Source organism: Rhopilema esculentum, chromosome 18 (assembly GCF_057945365.1).
Source record: "Rhopilema esculentum isolate cy_ngs chromosome 18, ASM5794536v1, whole genome shotgun sequence".
NCBI classification, from domain to species: Eukaryota; Metazoa; Cnidaria; class Scyphozoa; order Rhizostomeae; family Rhizostomatidae; genus Rhopilema; species Rhopilema esculentum.
The window spans coordinates 3,773,651-3,792,036 of record NC_142832.1 but is presented as its reverse complement, the minus strand read 5'-3'; the positions used below and the strand labels follow the sequence as shown (position 1 = coordinate 3,792,036).

General features: G+C 34.1%; 2 protein-coding genes across 6 annotated transcripts; both read left to right on the top strand.

Moving 5' to 3' along the window:
• Positions 1–586: 586 nt before the first annotated feature.
• LOC135680794 (tRNA wybutosine-synthesizing protein 2 homolog) lies at positions 587–3,858 on the top strand. The gene is made up of 4 exons (XM_065194989.2): positions 587–789; positions 1,424–2,207; positions 2,840–2,980; positions 3,576–3,858. Exons 1-4 carry the CDS (start codon positions 614–616, stop codon positions 3,840–3,842), a joined length of 1,368 nt encoding a protein of 455 aa, XP_065051061.1. The 5' UTR covers positions 587–613; the 3' UTR covers positions 3,843–3,858.
• A 144-nt stretch (positions 3,859–4,002) lies between these two features.
• On the top strand, positions 4,003–18,361 carry LOC135680792 (uncharacterized). 5 transcript variants are annotated; one of them, XM_089113676.1, is made up of 8 exons: positions 4,003–5,565; positions 6,549–10,385; positions 10,952–11,204; positions 11,769–11,950; positions 12,293–12,384; positions 13,215–13,306; positions 16,404–16,480; positions 17,184–18,361. In XM_089113676.1, the coding sequence occupies exon 2, from the start codon at positions 6,723–6,725 to the stop codon at positions 8,760–8,762; it is 2,040 nt and encodes a 679-aa protein (XP_088969802.1). In that variant the 5' UTR covers positions 4,003–5,565; positions 6,549–6,722; the 3' UTR covers positions 8,763–10,385; positions 10,952–11,204; positions 11,769–11,950; positions 12,293–12,384; positions 13,215–13,306; positions 16,404–16,480; positions 17,184–18,361. The 5 variants fall into 5 exon arrangements, with proteins under 5 accessions (XP_088969802.1, XP_088969803.1, XP_088969805.1 ...); XM_089113677.1 differs by having other exon boundaries at positions 4,003–10,074; positions 10,303–10,385; XM_089113679.1 differs by having other exon boundaries at positions 4,003–10,385; positions 16,417–16,480.
• The last annotated feature ends 25 nt before the right edge of the window (positions 18,362–18,386 follow it).

The window sequence follows — 18,386 nt, the reverse complement described above, 5'->3', positions numbered from 1 at the left end:
GCATGCGTTTAGATTGGCATTCCTTATTAATCATATTAATGGACATCGATTTTAGAATGCGAGAACATATGTTCGGCAGATACGAACCATAAGCTGAACTCAAATCTCCATATGATCTTTTGATCTCTAGCGGTTAGGGATAAAAATCCCCTCTCACGGTAGTGATAGCAGAACACTAGGAAATTGCTGCAGTTCTATTTTTATTTCTTGTTTACATTTTATTCTGTTTTTATTCCTTGTTTGAATGAGTGCTGCATTAAATGCATTTGATACGAATACTAACCAGGGACTGCGAAGAAGCGGAGGACTGAAGGGGCTTTAGGGGCTTTAGACCCTAACTAGTGAAAGAAGGCTCTTTATTCACTTTGAAAGAAATTTTCACAATAATTGTTGTATACTTTGAGGTAATCGTTGAAGCATATTAACCTATAAGTCTTCAAAGGGGCGCACAATTTCTAAAAAAATGGCACCAGGCTTACTTCAACTCGGTGAGGGAGGGCCAACTGCCCCTAGTCTTCCCCCCTTAAATCAGCCACTGGAACCAATAACAAACAGTGTTGGTGAGCACTATTGGTGGTGGAGAGTAGAGAAATCTTGGACGTGACTCGTTTTGATGAAGAGACAAACATGGCGACCTGAAAAAATGAGCAGTGCAAATGGACTGGGATCAGGAAACTTTAAATTGGAGAAAAGAAGTATGAATTCAGAGAATAAAATTTTTACAGATCAGGAAAAGGAGGCGCTGTGTGACGTTTTTATTACAACGAAGAAATATGCGAAGGATCTCAAGTAAGTTTTTTAGCTGTTTATTATGCGTTATATTGGATTGTACTCGTAACTCGAGTCGTTCGATATATGTTCTGACGATTTGATAATTTTTGTTTTACATAAAATTCTATGATAGCTGGTTTTGCTGCAGACTGTGTCATTAAAAAAGAAACTACAGTTTGCAATATCTGATTCTGAGGTACTGTAGTGGCTGTCTTGTTTGCATCAAATTGTTCATTTTTAGGCCTTTGTTCTTATCAGATTATTCTTTTAAGAAAGATTGCATTCAATATGAATTAAATAGGCTTTGTTTTTTCTTTATAAAGTTGGTATAAAACATTTTTATCATTATTCTGTTTAGTGTAAGATAAGTTTTTACTTCAGGTTTTGTTTTGTATACATATGTATAATTGAAAAAAAATTGTTTAAGAAGCGAAATAAAACCATTGTTTGTCAATTTTGTATATTCTTGATAACTTTGGTATAATTAGAATATGTTATCAACAAAAAACCCTTTGAGAAACTTTAATGCTGATGTCAAAGCCTTGTAGACTATACCTAACAAAAATAGATGTAAGTTGTTATAATGAAAAATACAATAAAGACCCTTTTTGCTTGGAAGGATGTTTCTTTTAAGAATGTAATTACTTTACAGGACTTTACTGGAGAAGAACAAAATTTTCAACCGAAAATTCAGAATAAAGAATCTAAATGAAGACCAGGTTGCTGTCCCTATTGATCTTGAAAAATGGAAAGGAGATATTGAAGAAATCAGTTTTGATGGCTCAAAATGCCAAGATCATACCCAGATGCTAATGCCATTTTCAAAAACACATTTGATAAGATTATCAACAGTGCAAAAAACAATTCAAGAAGAAATTATTGATTTGTTCTACATGAAAACAAGAGAATCCTTGAGTATTCAGCTGCTGAAAGACTTGCCATGTGAATGGCAAATACATGGAGACATGCTACTGTTGCCAAAAGATTGCTTGCAGCTAGCTATTTGGGATAAAGTTATTCCTGAACTTTGGTGTATATTTTGCAAAGTTTTAAAGATAAAAAGAATTGCAAAACACTGCATAATATCTGATAATGAATTCAGATCATCAAAAATTCAAATGCTCTATGGTGAAGATGGCTGGATAACAAGAAAAGAAAATAGCATACAATATATGTATGATATAACAAAGTGTATGTTCTCTGATGGAAATATTACAGAGAAAATGCGCATTGCAAAGTTTGATTGTCAAAATGAGGTTGTTGTTGATCTTTTTGCTGGTATCGGATATTTTGTCATTCCATATTTGGTGCATGCTGGAGCTAAAATGGTATATGCCTGTGAGTGGAATCCAGATGCCATAGAGGCATTGAAGAAAAATCTAGAAATAAACAATGTGTCAGGCCGATGTATTGTTCTAGATGGAGACAATAGGAAGGTAAAAAAAAATTTTATGCATCCTTTTCTGTTTTCGCAGATGTGTTATTCATAATTTTTTAATTGTTTATGAAATCTCATTGAAGAAAATAATTGTATGTATGCCAAATCTTTTGTTAGAATTCTTTTTTACTTCAGCAATAATTTCAGTTATTGATTTTTGTAATTAGTTATCAATTATGAGCTTTTTTAATGTTAATTAGGTTGCAAAATTCATATTTCAGACAATTCCTTTTCATTTATTCTTTGCTTCTGTCACAGGTTTTATACTTGATTTTATCATCAGGTTTTATACAGGTTTTATCATCTAAATTAAATTCAGATGATAATGTACTTCCTGGTAATTTGTTTGAAAAATGAAAACAACATGTTTGATAAAGGAATGTGACCTTGAAAGTAATTCATTGATTCAGAATTAAATTTCATAAATTGATGTCTTCAGTATGAATAAAAAAAAGCCCACAAGATCAATGTGTCATTTATCTATGGTAAAATTGAATTATGACAATTGATTGAATATGTTCAATTAAGTTGTTCACGATACATAGTTACATTCTAAAGGGAGTGGGTGAATGCTTATAATTTTGAAATCACAAATGGATCAACCTTTATTTGTCTATTAATTAATTTCAGGTAGCCCCAAAAGGCATTGCTGATAGAGTCAATTTAGGTCTAATTCCTTCCAGTCATGAGAGCTGGCAGGCTGCTTGTGAGGCTTTAAACCCAACAAAAGGAGGCTGGCTTCATATTCATGCAAATGTGAATCAGCTAGAGGTAATTTATTTCAAATGAAAAATTTATAATTAAATTTGTTATTCAGCATCTGTAAATATGTCAAATTTGTTAAAATGGTTTTAAGCAACAAATAGCAACACAGTCTTGTAATTTTGAAAGTGTTTGTCGATTGTTTTAAGTGCTCATGTTGTATAGTTGCATTTGTGTTCATTCTTTTAGACACAACTATAATGGAGCAGCTCTCCCTCTAGGGCTCTTGCTATGACACCCCAACCCCCTTGAATAGAATTCTATTGCAAAAACAAGGAGTTTTCTGCTACCTATGGTGGCTTAGTCATCAAATTTTCAAACTTTTTGGCAAAAAGGATGGCTCATTGGTGATGGGATGGGACGGCCAAAAAACTTGTACAGGCAGAAACTCCCAAACTAACCTAGACATACTAGTGTACTATGAAATATCAAACATTGATAAAGATATTACCTTCCTAAGATTTGGATGGAAATGATGGAAGGAAGAAATTATGGAACTCACAAGTAGTGTGAAAAAATGTTTTCTGTTCAAATTGATAATTTTCTTAATTGAAGTAGGGAATTTAGCGACCAAAGCTAAAGGCTATTTGTTTTCAATTTTTAGCACAAAAATCACCTTGATGGTAGAGATCCAACTGGCATGGTAAAACTGCCATTAAAACAGAACTCAAGAGAATATAAAAGTCAGGTATGGATGCAATGGGCAGAAGATGCCATCTTAGAGTTTAAAGAATTGTTAAAAAGGGGACATGCAGATGGTCCCTGCAACTGGACCTGTGAAGTGGAGCACATTGAGCATGTAAAAGCATATGCACCACACATTGACCATATTGTTGTTGATGTTAAATGTACACCTGTTTATTTGCATTAGACAGAGGTATGTTTTACTTCCGCTTCTTTTTAATCTAGATCCTGTAGATAATGAATGCTTTGTAGCTTATTTTATTCTAGAAAATTAATTCTAATAAAATGATAACAAAGAGTTTAATTAAAGTAGGCAAGGAGATCTCGATATGTATTGGGCTAATTAAAAGCAACTACTTTTCATATTTTCATATATATATAAATGTCATAAGTATAAAACACCTACATGTATGCTAAAAGTTTTAAACAAATTACAGCTAAACTTAAACACATCCACTGATTGTGTGCTTAGATAAAAATATCCCATAAATTGGACGAAAAAATATCTTTATTTTGGTACGTCACCTTTGCCAGTAAGTCCAATAGCCTCAGTTAGACCTGCTAACTCTAAACGAAAAGGTAACTGGAACAATAATTTTTTGGCCGCTTCCAACATAATTAGAGATGTGTTTTCTATTTATAAATCGGTCCATTAGTTCAACGTCGAAATGAAGAAAATAAGATTTTTAACATAGTGTGGTAATTCGCAGCGATTCCTAACCTACTGCAAACCATTGCTCCCACTCCACTGCTCAATCTCTTTAAAATCTTGCTGGATTTAAACAATTCTTTGATACAGTCAATTTAAATGACACAATGATGCAGTAGATGACGAAAAGTGACGGATAAATGAAAGTGAATTAATGTTAATAATTTTTCTAGAGATAATGTTAATGTTCGCAGTACTTTGATTGATTAATAAGAAACAATAATTTTCATCAAAACCTAGTATTTATCTATTCAGTTAATAACTTATAATTATATTGAGTAAGCAAGTAAATAAGTAAAAAAGCAAGTGTATAAATTAGTACGTAGATACTTATTGATTAGTAGATATATTGTTGGGTGTCTGTTAAAAGATGAATTGATATCAATGCGTTCATTCGCTATAAGAAGTCATTGCTGATCGGAGCTGTCAAAGGATTGTCCAGAGAGAATTGGGATATTAAGCTCAAATGTGTTAGATTTGAAATGTTTAATAGTTTATCAATAAGTGTTCTTATGAGGGTTAAAAATAATCCAGTGATGAGCGCATCTTTTATTGTATCATACAGTAAGCATTCACCTATCAGGGTCTGTGGATTAAGAACCTACAGGCGGAGATTTTGGTATAAAGCCCCCATCCTATTCCAACCAAAGCAGCCTGAATATTTCAGTAGGTCATTATTTTCAGATAACTAAGAATTGAAAAGAGAAGATTTTTAACATGTTCTGTTGATAACGGAATGTTTTATTAAAGTAACTGGCGCTAAAGTTGGTAAAATGAAAGCACAAGACTTCGCGTATGTACCTTCTAGTGCGCGCTGGAAGAATGTAAACTTTTCTTTGTATGCAGTAAGCGTTAGAGATTTTTTAAAGTTAGTCCTAGATATGCATTCTGAAATATTAGATGGTTTTGATTGAATCCATAACGCAAATATTTTCAAGTAAACTTTGAATGAACACAGTGTTTCAAAACTTTGAATCGAACAAGAACCTATCCTAATTTTTATTCAATACCCATTATTTGAAAGAATATTTGGCATGGAAGCCATTTTGGCGTTGAATGATTTTCATTGCATTTATCTGACGTCATATGGATGATGTTATATTAACAAGCTTGTTTCATTTTAAGAATTCAGTCTTTTTCAAGTCGAAATGACACAGGCATTTATTTCGTGGGATACATGGACGAGCTCAACCCTCATGCGGTAAGAAGTGATTCTCAATCAGAATACTATTTATCTCTGATTTTTGCATTCATTTTAACTTTCGCAAATCACCATCGGTTTTGAGACGAAGCTGACCTCCATTGGTTAGTAAAAAGAACCGACCTAACATCAATGAGGTGGCCGATCATTTATTTTATGTTGAATAATCATGACTGTATTGTTTTTGTGAATCAAAATTTACCAAGTTTAAGCTGGATAATGTGTGAGAAGGAAGAACCGCAGGATAGGCTGTCCACCGGATTCTGTGAATCTTGCAATGAGTATAATATAAATATGAGGATAAAATTCAGAAACAAAGCAAAACGGCGACGAGAATCCAATGTTATGAGATAAATTTTCCAAAGTAAATTAAATTAAAGGAATACTAATATTTCGCCCCGGCATACAGGGCTTCATCAGAGTAAATGAAACGAACGAGTGAATGAATTTGAAATGTGAGATGGTGATGCCGGATTGGTGGATGTTGAATGGTGTGAATGCAGCGCAGTGGAGAAAAAATGGGATGATGGAAGTGGGGGAGGGAAGGGTGGTGGGTGATGTAAGGGAATGTGGGTGTTGCTGTAGAGATTGATGTAATGGGATGATAATGATTACTGTGATTATGAATATAGAAAAACACTCTAATGAAGCCCTGTATGCCGGGGCGAAATATTAGTGTTCGTTTAATTTAATTTATTTTGGAAAATTTATCTCATAACATTGGATTCTCGTCGCCGTTTTGCTTTGTTTCTGAATTTTATTCTCATAAAGCTGGATAGCTGGTTAATACGATTTTTGATAGCTTTAGGTGAAAGCTCATAACAATTTTTGCCAAAGTTCATTTCTATCTAAGATTTAGTGTTTTCACTCAATTTGTCAGTTTTATAATTTTCTCTTGACTATAAATTTTAAAGGGTGTTATTGGTAAAAAGATATATATGTTTAAAAACATTTATTAGTATTTATTTTGATTCTTATCGTAGAGCCCTTCGTACATTCAAACTTCGTAATGAAAACCAGACAAGTTTGTGAATTTAAACTCAGTTACGGAGCATGCACATTGGCAAAACATTCACAAACTCAAGTAAATCATATGTTGGAAGACTTACAGATTAATTAGTATCATTTTATTTGGAAAGGCGTGAAAAAGATCAAAGATGGACAACAAGTTGATCTCTAAGGAAAATGAGCAGCGGTTGTCATACCTCGATATGAATGCGAGACACGAAATTAACCAGAGTATCGAGAACCTGAAAAACACATTGATTGATAATTTGGAAAAAGTTTTAAGAAGGACCTCAAAGGACTTTCAAAATGTTGATTATATAGAGAACACTGGCTTGTACAACGAAGGCAGGCCAGAGGAAAATTGTAACATTTCTGGACGAAGCAATCATTTAGTGAAGGGAACATTGAAAAGGTTTGAAGAAGGAAGCTCCACTAAAGACCTGGCATGCGGTTACTTAAAACAGAGGTCTAGTATTTTGAAGACGGTTGCTAATGTTGCCTCAAAGCTATCCACTTCGAATGGTGCTGAAGATAGAGATGATGCAAGTTCACGCGCGGCTCAACGACAGATGCGGATTTGGACGGATGTGGCAATCGATCTTGATGGGTATTACTTAGAATTGCTGAACAGATTTCTTCGAACTGGACGTAAAACAACAGGTGAAATGAAAGGACGGACATTATTAACCCATCGTTTGTCCGAAAGCACAATTGATGATTTGAATAGAAACAAACGAAAACAGATGTTCCAGTCGCAACACGACATACATGATGACGTCATTCTTGGTCAGCTGCAAGAGCCTTTAGGCATTAATAAGCCAACAGTGAATGATTTTATTGAGGATCTACTTAATAGCACTAACGCCAAGCGACAGTATGCCGTCTGTTTCTTTGATAATGAGGCTGTGAGTGAAAACGAGGATGAAACCGTGTCTAGTAAGGTCGATAATTGTGATGAAATCGAAGACTGGAATGAAAGTGTCGGGACAGACAATGAAATTACAGACAATGAAACAAAAGACGTTAGAGTTGATGAGGTTGAACGGCAAGAGGCATGTAACTTTGAGAATGTTGATGTGAACTTCAAGGAGTATGTCACAGAGCAGGCCAACGAACTTGAAAACAGAAAATCTATTATCGAAAAACTAACGGAAGAAAATCTTGAGATGATGGGTGCACTCGAAAATGTTGAAGAATATGAAATTCAGAAAGAAAAAGAAAACGAAAGGATAATCCAAGAAGTCAAAAAAGAATATGAGAGCAAATTTGAAGAAAAGAACTCTGAGATATGCGAGCTTAAGACAATATTAAGTAAAGTTGCCTGTAGTACACATGATGATCAAGGTGGAGAGGAATATTGTTTAGAGGGAAAGGTGTATAAGAATTGGCCTAACCTTCCTGATTATGGAAAACTAAGTCAGTGTTTTGAAGATGCATGCAGTCAATTGAAACTGCTTGCTTTGATTGCGAAAGATTGTGGTGGATCAATTACAGGAAAAGAGGAAAATTGTTCGAAATTACAACTTTTGGATACTGCATCAGAAAATACTGATAATAATCTTATCAATTGGATTATTGACCAACTTGAGCAGCTTTGCAAAAAGATTGATTATCTCGAGGTAAATGATGAGAATTCTAAGATAAGCAATGAAAAACGGCCTTCAAAGGAAATCATCGATGGTTTGTTTGTGAAGCTTTGTCAAGCTGCAGAACAGAAGAATGAAATGATTAGAGAGATGGAAGCAAAGGCTAAAATATTCAAACAAAACTTCCAGAAATTGAAATCGCAGCTTATGAAGAGCAGAAACAGATTAGAATCTCTTGTTGAGCAAACTGATGAACAAGAAATACAAATAGCGGAAAAGGATGAGGCTATATCTGCCCAAACAGAAGTTCTGAGCCAGCAAGATCTTGAACTAGCTGATTTGAGAACTCAGAATGAAGTTTTGAATGCCAAGAATACTTCATTACTAGAGGATTTAGCATCTGCCAAAGAACATGCATTGTTTTTAGAGGAAGAGCTCAAACATTCAACACTGATAGAGCAAGACAAATGCGAGGAAAATGAGAGACTTGTTGAGTATCTTGTCAATATGGAGAAGATTGCATCGGAGATCGCTGCTCCAAAGAAACGCATAACTGAACAGGAATTCAATTTCTGCAAAAATTGCAACGCTTTCATAATTTAATTGTAAATTTTATAAAAATACTACCTTCATATGATTAGCTTATATTTTGCATAAATAAATATTGCAGTATTTTTGTTTATTTGCTTTTGTATTGATCAAATATCTCTTCATTCTATTGTACAATATATGTTTTCCATTTAACGTTGTTAGTTAATAGCTTCATATTTGCCAAAAATGAATTACGGAATTCAAATCTTCATGCTTAAATTAGCCTGTGCCGAAAATTTCACATTGTTCAGTCAGACCAGTAATTACGCTGTTTTCCATTTCACTAAAATTTTCTGCTGCAGTGAAAACATTTCCGATCATGACGTACAATTCCAGTCGAATATAGGATGTATCTCAATATTCAGAACGTAGATACTTGCCACCTAACAGTCCAAACGGCATAAATTTTTCAGTATAAACTAATTTCAAAATAATGATTACAAATCTGAGGTCTAATTTTATCAAAGTCCTGTAGATAGGGGAATGCAAAATCGATGACGACAACTTGGAACCGCGATTGAAGAATTGTACATGTTGATAGGTTATTAGTTGAAGTGCTAGCCTCGATATCTGCACCAATCGCTCGATCAAGCCTCAGTTTCAACCGTAAAGACCAGTTACACACTAACGTTTAGCAATCCTTGTAAAAGATGCATATTGGTTCGCTTCTTTGGGTTAAGTGATGATTTTTCTGCCTAGGGCGGATTCATTAGAGATATAAAGCCTTTTGTAAGACATAGAATGGCTAATATTGTCATGTTTATATGTACATGTATGTGCAAAAAACAGTGTATACATATGATATATTTAACACACTTAGCAAGTGTGATACGATCATAGCTCATTATTTTTTAAAGACAGTCTACAGAACGATTAAGACCATGCTGGGCTTGCAGAGGACATTGCGATCCCTAGGCCTTATGGCTATCTTTTTAAGGGGCCCTGTGCAACAGGACCAATTTGTTTTAACATAGTCAACTAAGATGTTTATTTCAGTTAGGAGAAACTCTTTCATCCTTGAGAGAATTTCATAAAGAAAGTAACAAACAAAACAAAGAGAGAAAGACTCTCATTCAGCGGAATGCTCTGTGTTGTGGTCCTGACGTACAATCAAGAGAGCCTTGAATTACCTCAACTAGCTGTCCTTCGTCATAAAAATTCGATGTACTCGGACCATCATTGTATTACACTGGGACATCAGTTCAAATTGACCCACCGTGAGACTTAAAACCATAGAAATGCTTAAAACCAAGGAGCTGCTACATTTATCGATCTAGTACCAGTGCCGTGAAAGCGATACGAAGAATGTCCCCCGGAGGCGTTGGTGAGTAGCCTTTGGTCAAGAATGCTCTAAAAAGAATGTTGTGTGCATGGTTTGGAAAATCTTTCAGTATAGTGACACCACTTACCTCTCCTTTTGTTGAAATTTTGATAATTCTTGTTGAAGTTTTACTTTTTCTCGAGCAATGAGGAATGTTTACTGCTTTTTTCACTTATTTTATTTTCCAAAGCTATTTTGATGACGATGACAATTTTTACAAATACTTTTTAGACATGAACTTATGAGAAGTGAAGATCACGTTAGCTGCTTTTGGTGCTTCGTTTAATTTCATGGAGAGAATTGTAGACCTCCAGGTAAACACAAGAGAAAATTGTTTGTTTGAGGACACAGATGTTTGCTTTTTGCATATGGATAGACTAAAGTTTTCATAGAGAAAACCCTTTGACTTGAAACGAAAAATGCGGTTGTGAAGAGTAATGTTTGATCTCTTGGTTTTGCGACCTATGCAAGCCTGATGAAAAGTAATTGCTCTGCTTTTTTACTAAAGCGATTAAACTTTTACAATAATCTAATCATAAATTTATTCTTTATATATTTTTATTTAGTTTAAATTAACATTTACTTTTCATATAACTCTTCGCTTCAGTTGACTTAAACAGCTTTTCTGAATTGATACTTTGAAGATGTTCTGCCAGTTAAAAGTTTAATTAATGAAACTCTTTAGTAAATAAGTGACATTGTTTGTAAATTTTTACCAAATCTGGATTTCTCAACAACTAAAAAGTAAGCTTAGTTTGACTTTTTGTAAAACAATTGGTAGGCTAATTTTTTCATTAATTCTAGTTTTTTAATGTAATTCGTCGTCAGGTTTCCAAACATCTTTCTCAAATCAAGTCAAGCTTTTTCTCGCTTTATTCAGGGTTTTCACGGCATGATTAGAAGCAGTTGCAAGATGGTTCGAAATATTTGACGTATTTATGCAAGAATTGGGGGATGAAATACAGGTTTGGTTTCTTATGCTGTAAGATACAATCAGATGAATGAAGGGGTTGCTCTTCGTCGAAAATGGAAAGACAGAGATTCATTTAGAAGGTTGTTTGCATTGGAACACAATTAGAGAAGTGTAAAGGAACTGTAGCTGTTTTGCAGTGGCAAAATGAAGAAGTTTCGGTGTAAGAATATAATTTGTTTTCTTTGATCTCATTATCAATACTTGTTTGAGATATGTTGTAAAAGCTTTCTCGACGAGTGGATTTTCTTGTACATCAAATTAGCTGAGGTTCGTTTTTTTCGACAAGCTTACTATTTTGTTGACAGGAAAATTGAAAGATCGATAGAGAACCTCTTGTTCTTTATTTTAGATCGATAGAGAACACAGTCTTTACTTTCGTTATATTATGAAGTCCTTTTTCTGTAACATTATCCAAAAAGGGTTCCTGGAGGCATAAATTTATGTCTCAAGTTAAATCAAGACTTTTAATCTCCCTCTGTCGTTTTCATGTATTCAACATATGCCTCTGTCGTAATCTCCCTCTGGATGGTTATATCTTTGAGATGAGAGGCTTAGAAGATGAGAGGCTTAGATGTCAAGAACTGTATATTTAGACTCTAAAGAATGCCTACATATACTAAGGAATTATTACTGTTTATTCTTCTGGCAGTTGCTGACAGTAACAATGATTGTGTCTATTATGCTTCAAATGGCTTCTCGGTGATAACAATTGATTTTCTTGCAGAGACAAGGCACGGCTATATAACGAGAAATAGGCAATTTGCATGTTGCAGATATTGAGTAGAGACTTACTCTTGACGACCTTCGTATGAATTGAAAATGAAAGATTCGTATACAAGGTTCTTGTTTATCATTGGACTTTGGGCAAAACTCGTTTATGGTGAAATCGTAAAGGACTTTATAGAGGTAATTTGAATTTTCGATAATCCCACGATAGCTTTCTAAATGCTGGACCTACTTTCTCTTCTTCAACTAAATATTATTGCTCCTTGTCACTTTTTCAAAGTTTTGCACTGTAATTTCACAGTCGTTGACTATAAAAAAATTTTATTTGCTTATTGTTAACTTGATCGAATTTATTTAGGTCATTTACCAGAATTGAAGCTATAGTTTTCTAAGAAAGTTTTTGCTGTATGAATAAAGATAGCATTGCAGGGGAAGCATTTATTGTCTTTATTAAGTTTCATCGACAAAAGTTTCATGAGTTTTTTTCTAACAATTTATATCTGTCTTTCTTCTTCACAAAAGAGCTCGAAAATATGGAATCAAAGCAAAGATTGCAATATATGCTATAAGGTGTTGTCAGGGGAGTGAGAGAGTTCCCATTGGCAGACATGTAGGTGAGGTTCCATTCAATGGCTACCCGTATTAAATGTCCTTTGTTTCGAATGTTCAAAGAAAGGTATTGAGAATTCCTCCCAGCCTTGATTTTGCATTTGGAAAACCAGATCAACTTTGGAATTTTAAAACTTTTGATGATAGCAAAACATGGCTCAATTTATCATCTGTAACACCTGGCTATATCAGTGCCCCGAATAACTGCATGAAGAAATTACAAGACTCTGATTCTAAAGATTTTCTAAATGTGATAAAATTTTAAAGGAAATGGTAAGTGGTTTGTTTCACTTTTTTTGTTTTTGCTGTATTTACAATTATTTTTCTCGAGGATCAAGCACATATGCTTGAGAACTTGCTGTTTCAATTATTTCCGTTAGACAGCAAGGAATAAGAACGGTATTGGAAGTTTGTTTAAATTTGTCTACACACGCAGGGAATGGTCTGTGTATGCTGAAAGCTGTAAATTTTCTCTTTCCAAAAACGGTTCGTTTCTGACATAAATTTAATTCAGTGCTTGGCTAGGAAGTAGAAACTTCGAAGTTTCCAGTAGAAACTTAAGAAGTTTCCAAGAATCGATTGACGTCATAGTCAGAAATTATTGCTATTCATTCATTGGATACGCTAATTATAAATTATAAAGATTAATTAATGTTTTGCTATATTTTTTAATTAGTGACTTATTTGTTAAGATAGAGCATTAGGTGGAAAGAAACGTTTTCCCATTTGCTACTTTGTGAAAACAGAGTGATCTGATTTGGAACTTTTTTGCAAAATATCCAAATTATAAAATGTTATAATAAGCTTCTTTTGAGACATTCTGTTTTTTTTGTAGCTGCTGCAATCATAGTGTGTGATCAAACAACTGTTTGAATGAGGATTTCAGCTGTATCTGAGAAAGTGGTCAGAAAATTTGTTTATTGCGAGGTAAAGTATTTTTCAAATCTTTATAATTTTCTCCCTGTTACAAAAATCATTCTGTTTTTCTAAATTCTACTAGGAGTGCGATGTGATATTTTTTCAGCACCAAATGCTCCAGTTTGTTTTTAGTATGAGAGTTACTTGTTTAAATAATAAACAAACCAAAAAATATGCAAAAATGTACCTGTATGTATGCTCTAAACAAAACGTGCTTCAACTGCATTCATTTTTCTACAATTATGCTTTTTGGCCTCGATAAATTTGAGAATATCTTAATTCCCTCAATAAATTCAGACTTTCGAAAGCACATGACATTAGGTCATTGTCAGTGCGAAGTTACGTCTTCTAGTTAGTTACTTACTTTATCATACATATCAAAATATCTTCATATCTTCTTTTGTCATTCAGTCTAGTCATCTTCAATCTAGTTCGTCTAGTATCTATCCTGCCTTCTTTCGTTTTTGCGTTTCAGTAACACCGCGAAATGGTCCTTTAATTAGATTAATAATTTAAAGTGGAAAAAGCCATAGGCGTAGACTTGCATTTTTTTCAGGGGGGAGGGGGGGCTCAAAAAATTTCCTCTGATGCTTCCAGCCTCTCTGAGGGATTGGCCTCGAGTTGGATCTGACCTTATGTTCACAATAATTTCAGACTATATTTTGCTGTAAGCGCAAATATCTAATGCAACAAATCTTATGCGTGAAACCAATAATATAACAAACTAATCTAAAAGTTGGTAAAGCACTTCCTTATTTTCCAGGGGGGGGCCAGCCCCCCTTGGTTTTTGTCAGGAGGGGCTGAAGCCCCCGAGCCCCCCCCCCTGAGTTTACGCCTATGGAAAAAGCTATACTTTGATTTGAATGAATTACTTCAACTTGTTAGCATTTAGGATATTTTTTACTGACACACCATTCACTGCCTGTCAGTTATATACACAGATTTCATGCAGAAACGTATTGTATACGCTTAGCTTTCTAATGGACGGTGCCTAGTTATAAAAAATTCATTCAATTTCATCGACAATGTTTCCAACATTTATGGTGGTAGTATAATTAAGGCTCTGGAGGCTTTTTGTAGCAAAATTCTCTACACCGCACTCTTATAGAATTTATCATGTTTTCAACGTGATAAATAGTACATCCCCAAACAAATATTTGTGAAGATTTCTTCAATAGGAGATAGCCAATCTAACGCGTCTTTCTTCCTCTCAAGTTACTCTTGATCCACATCTGTTTGTGGGTATTTCGTGCAATCTTCAATATTTCTTTTCCGGCAATTTTTGAACTATGACTAATCTCCTTGAACCTTCAACATGAAATAAAGAAAGAAAGTTGCCCTTCACCAAAAGCTGTTTTTCGTGGAGGCTTTTCAATAAAAATTAGCCATTATATAAAACTTATTCACTCTTATTTATACTCTATTTTCACTACATTATTTATACGGGAGCTAGAAATGAAAGGGTTTTGGTTCTTGATCTTTAACTTCCTATAGATAAAAGTTTATTCCGAAAAATCATCAAGTTTTCATAATACAGGTCACTGTAAGACACTTTTGTTGACAAGGCCCTATTTTACCCTTATTGGAAAATTGTGGAATTTTTGTCTGAAGTGGTAGCCTATTCGTCTAATTCAACTCTAGAACCACCTTTTAAACTCTAACTGTCTATGGGACATTACCCCTTTCCCTCTTTCCCCCTTTCCCCCTTTCCCTTTTTCCCCCTTTCCCTCTTTACCTCTTTCTCTCTTAGGACAAGTGTTATCTTTTGAAGAATTACTAGAATCTGATAGCAAAGGTTGCTCCAATTTCCTCCCTTTGCCATTTTCCTATGTGCGGTCTATGATCTTTTACTTAAAACTGACTCTAAATAAAATCTTCTAGATTCAATGAATTTTTAAGCGCTGAAAAATGTTAAAGAATTATACCCATATACCCCGTGAGTTGATGTGGATGAATCTTTTTGCCTAAACGTGCTCGTTTGTAAGCAAAATATGATCTTCATTATTCAAAGAGAGTATCATCTTTTATTCTTTAATATTTTAATCATCCTATTGGAACTTTCCTTTGATAGAAGCTCTTTCCATTGATTTATTCAAAGTTATTTGATCGTCCCCCCATTTCGTAACAACCTTTTTGTAAAAGCATAAAATCATTAAAAAAGCATAGTTGGAAATAGTAAGTTAAAAAAGTATAGGATTTCGAAATTATGTGCCTTAAATCCTCTTGATATTTCTGCATGACGTTTAAGTCACATTTTATGTCTATAATAATACATGGATATTATTTAATATTTTATGTTATATTTTATTTTGTGTAATATTCTAGATATTATTAAATAATTATAGATCAATCTTGACATTTCTTTCTCACTTGGTTTTGATATATGAGTTAGGATGTTTGCCCTTGACAAAAAATAAATTGTTCAACTCCTCTGCAAAGTTGCCTAATCAAGAAAGTTTAAAGGGACCAATTGCCCCCAATACCCAAAGACTAAGTTTTTTATTCCAGAGAATTGCGTCGGGGAAACTTACGTTTTGTCGTTAGATTTTTGAGCGATTGAAAAGAGCTGTTTTCTTAGATTTCAAAGTTGTGGTCTTGGTCGATAATCAATTATGTTGGGATCATAAATCTCGAGTCATCAGACCTATTTCATCACATGGAATCCAGGATTATCTTTATAAAACCCCTTCATTCTAGAGATATAAATTTTGCTTATTGAATAGAAAAATTGAAGATAGATATATCTTGATGCTAACACTTGAATTAACCATTTTTTATAGGATAATGAAGATAATAACCTCTTTTTACCTTACATACAATAAGTTTATGATCTCTAGAAATCCAGTTTTAAAATTATTCAAATAATTTTTCTAGCCTCTTCAAGACCGACGGCTGTCAAGCACTTTACGAATTTTTATTGGCTTTTTACAATAAGAATAATATTTGTCTTGATATCCCTAGGATAAAATTTCTTAGAGATTTTTGTTATGGGGCACTCTCCAGACCTTTGTCTTGAGGTAACTTTTTGTGAGGGGGTTTTAGTTAAATCTTTCTTTATTTTTAAATTCATTGATAGTTTTCCTTTCATTTGGCATTTTATGTTTAGGCCCCTTTGAAAGGCCCCTATATCGCTGGAGAAGCTTGACAAATTCACAGAGATGCCATAGTCAATGGAAATACCATGTAAGTACAAACATGTTTTTGATTATTTCCACGGTTATACTGAGTCTGTTTGAGTCAGCCTTTTGTTTTGGTTCTGTTTGTCCTGAACGTTCTCTTTCAATTTGAAACAGAAGCTTTGAATCATAAACAATAGTTTTTCACACCAACAACATATTTGTTCACACAAACAAGCATGACAAGGTTTTTTGTAAGTAATCCTTAGCTCGATGGATTAAGATTTGATTTTGCAGGAATATTCGCAACAATTTGTAAAAGGTAAGAAATATATTATTCGTGAATGTTGTCGCTTTTTTCATACTATTATTGGTAGTTTTAAAGCCCCAAATTTGTTCTGGAAAATCGGTCACTTTTCGCCCATGCTGGCCAACATTCGAAGCGCCACGTGCGAAGTTTCAAACTTAGATTTCCTCTACTTTATTATCAGCCAGAAAGAGTTTTTTGGTTTTTTTTAGTTATTTATGAAACTTGATATCCGTGCGAATGGCCTAGGATAGAAAGTTTTGTTTGCTATACTTTAACTTGTGCAATTCAATGCAAGGCCAGTGGGCAATCTAGCGTCAAGGATGTTGTTTGTATATATCGTTGACATTAAGTGCCCACAGATATTGCAGATCCTGTCATTTCTCGAATTATTTTCTGATTAAGAATCGAAAAATTTAACCGTATTGACACAACTAAGATAAATTTGCTCTTTCTTCGCTAGCACTGGAAGATTTGACTCGCTCGGATTTCACCTCAACCGAAGACTCGTTTCCTAAGTTCACATACATTTGGAGTGAGCGGAGTATTTTATAGATTTACGAACATTCGAAACATTTAAAAGAACTGATTAACTAAATATGCTGATATTTACTTTTTTTGTGCACTTTGATAGCTTATCACTTTGAAATGTTTCCCGACTTTGATATTCTTGTCAAATATAACCAATGTTAATTTATTCTTGTTGAAATTAGCAAGAACTTTTATCGTTTGGCTTTGTTGTTCCTCTTATAAATGATTTCCCCGTATTGAAGACTTGGCTGCCCTCAGACGCGGCCGCTGACTCTGTTACCTTCATTTTCGTAACTAGCGGCGCTGTCAGTTTCACTGCCTTATATTGAGCCCCAGTTGTGATGTCCAGCTAATGTTTTAACAACGCCATATTCTATTGAACCCCCCCCCCCCTCCACCCCTCCGCTTTCTGTTGTTTAAAGCTTAAGATTCTTTTCAGTTTCCCCAAATTCCTATTGTGTATCATCTTTGATTCTATTGTAGTTATCCGTGAATTTCTATTGAATTTTTCTCTGACCACTTCAAAATTTACCCCCGACTTCCTTTGTTTTTAACCTTAGATACTATTCAATTTACCCCCGATATCCTTATGAGTTTACCTTGGATGCTTTGCAATTTACCCCCGATTTTCTATTGTATTTAACCTTAGAAACAATTCAATATACCCCCGATTTCCTATTGTAATTTACCTTAGAAACTGTTCAATTTACCCCCGATTTACTATTGTATTTAGCCTTAGAAACTCTTCAATTTACCCCCGATTTCCTATTGTATTTTACCTTAGATACTTTTCAATTGACCCCTGATTTTCTATTGTATTTTGCCTTAGATACAGTTCAATTTACCCCCGATTTTCTATTGTATTTTACCTTAGAAACAGTTCAATTTACCCCCGATTTTCTATTGTATTTTGCCTTAGATACTGTTCAATTTACCCCCCATTTTCTATTGTATTTTGCCTTAGATACTGTTCAATTGACCCCCGATTTCCTATTGTATTTTTACTTAGTTGCTATTGAATTTACCTCCTTTTTTCTATTGTATTTCACCTTTAATTCTATTGAATGTACCCCCGACTTCCTATAATTTTGATTGTGTTCATGACAAAGACGCTTTGTATTTCTATGGTTATTCC

Coding starts and splice junctions, on each gene's coding strand:
- LOC135680792 (XM_089113676.1), top strand. CDS start 6,723: ATGGACAACAAGTTGATCTCTAAGGAAAATGAGCAGCGGTTGTCATAC.
- LOC135680794 (XM_065194989.2), top strand. CDS start 614: ATGAAGAGACAAACATGGCGACCTGAAAAAATGAGCAGTGCAAATGGA. Junction 790..1,423: donor AAATATGCGAAGGATCTCAA/GTAAGTTTTTTA, acceptor ATTACTTTACAG/GACTTTACTGGAGAAGAACA. Junction 2,981..3,575: donor CAAATGTGAATCAGCTAGAG/GTAATTTATTTC, acceptor TTCAATTTTTAG/CACAAAAATCACCTTGATGG.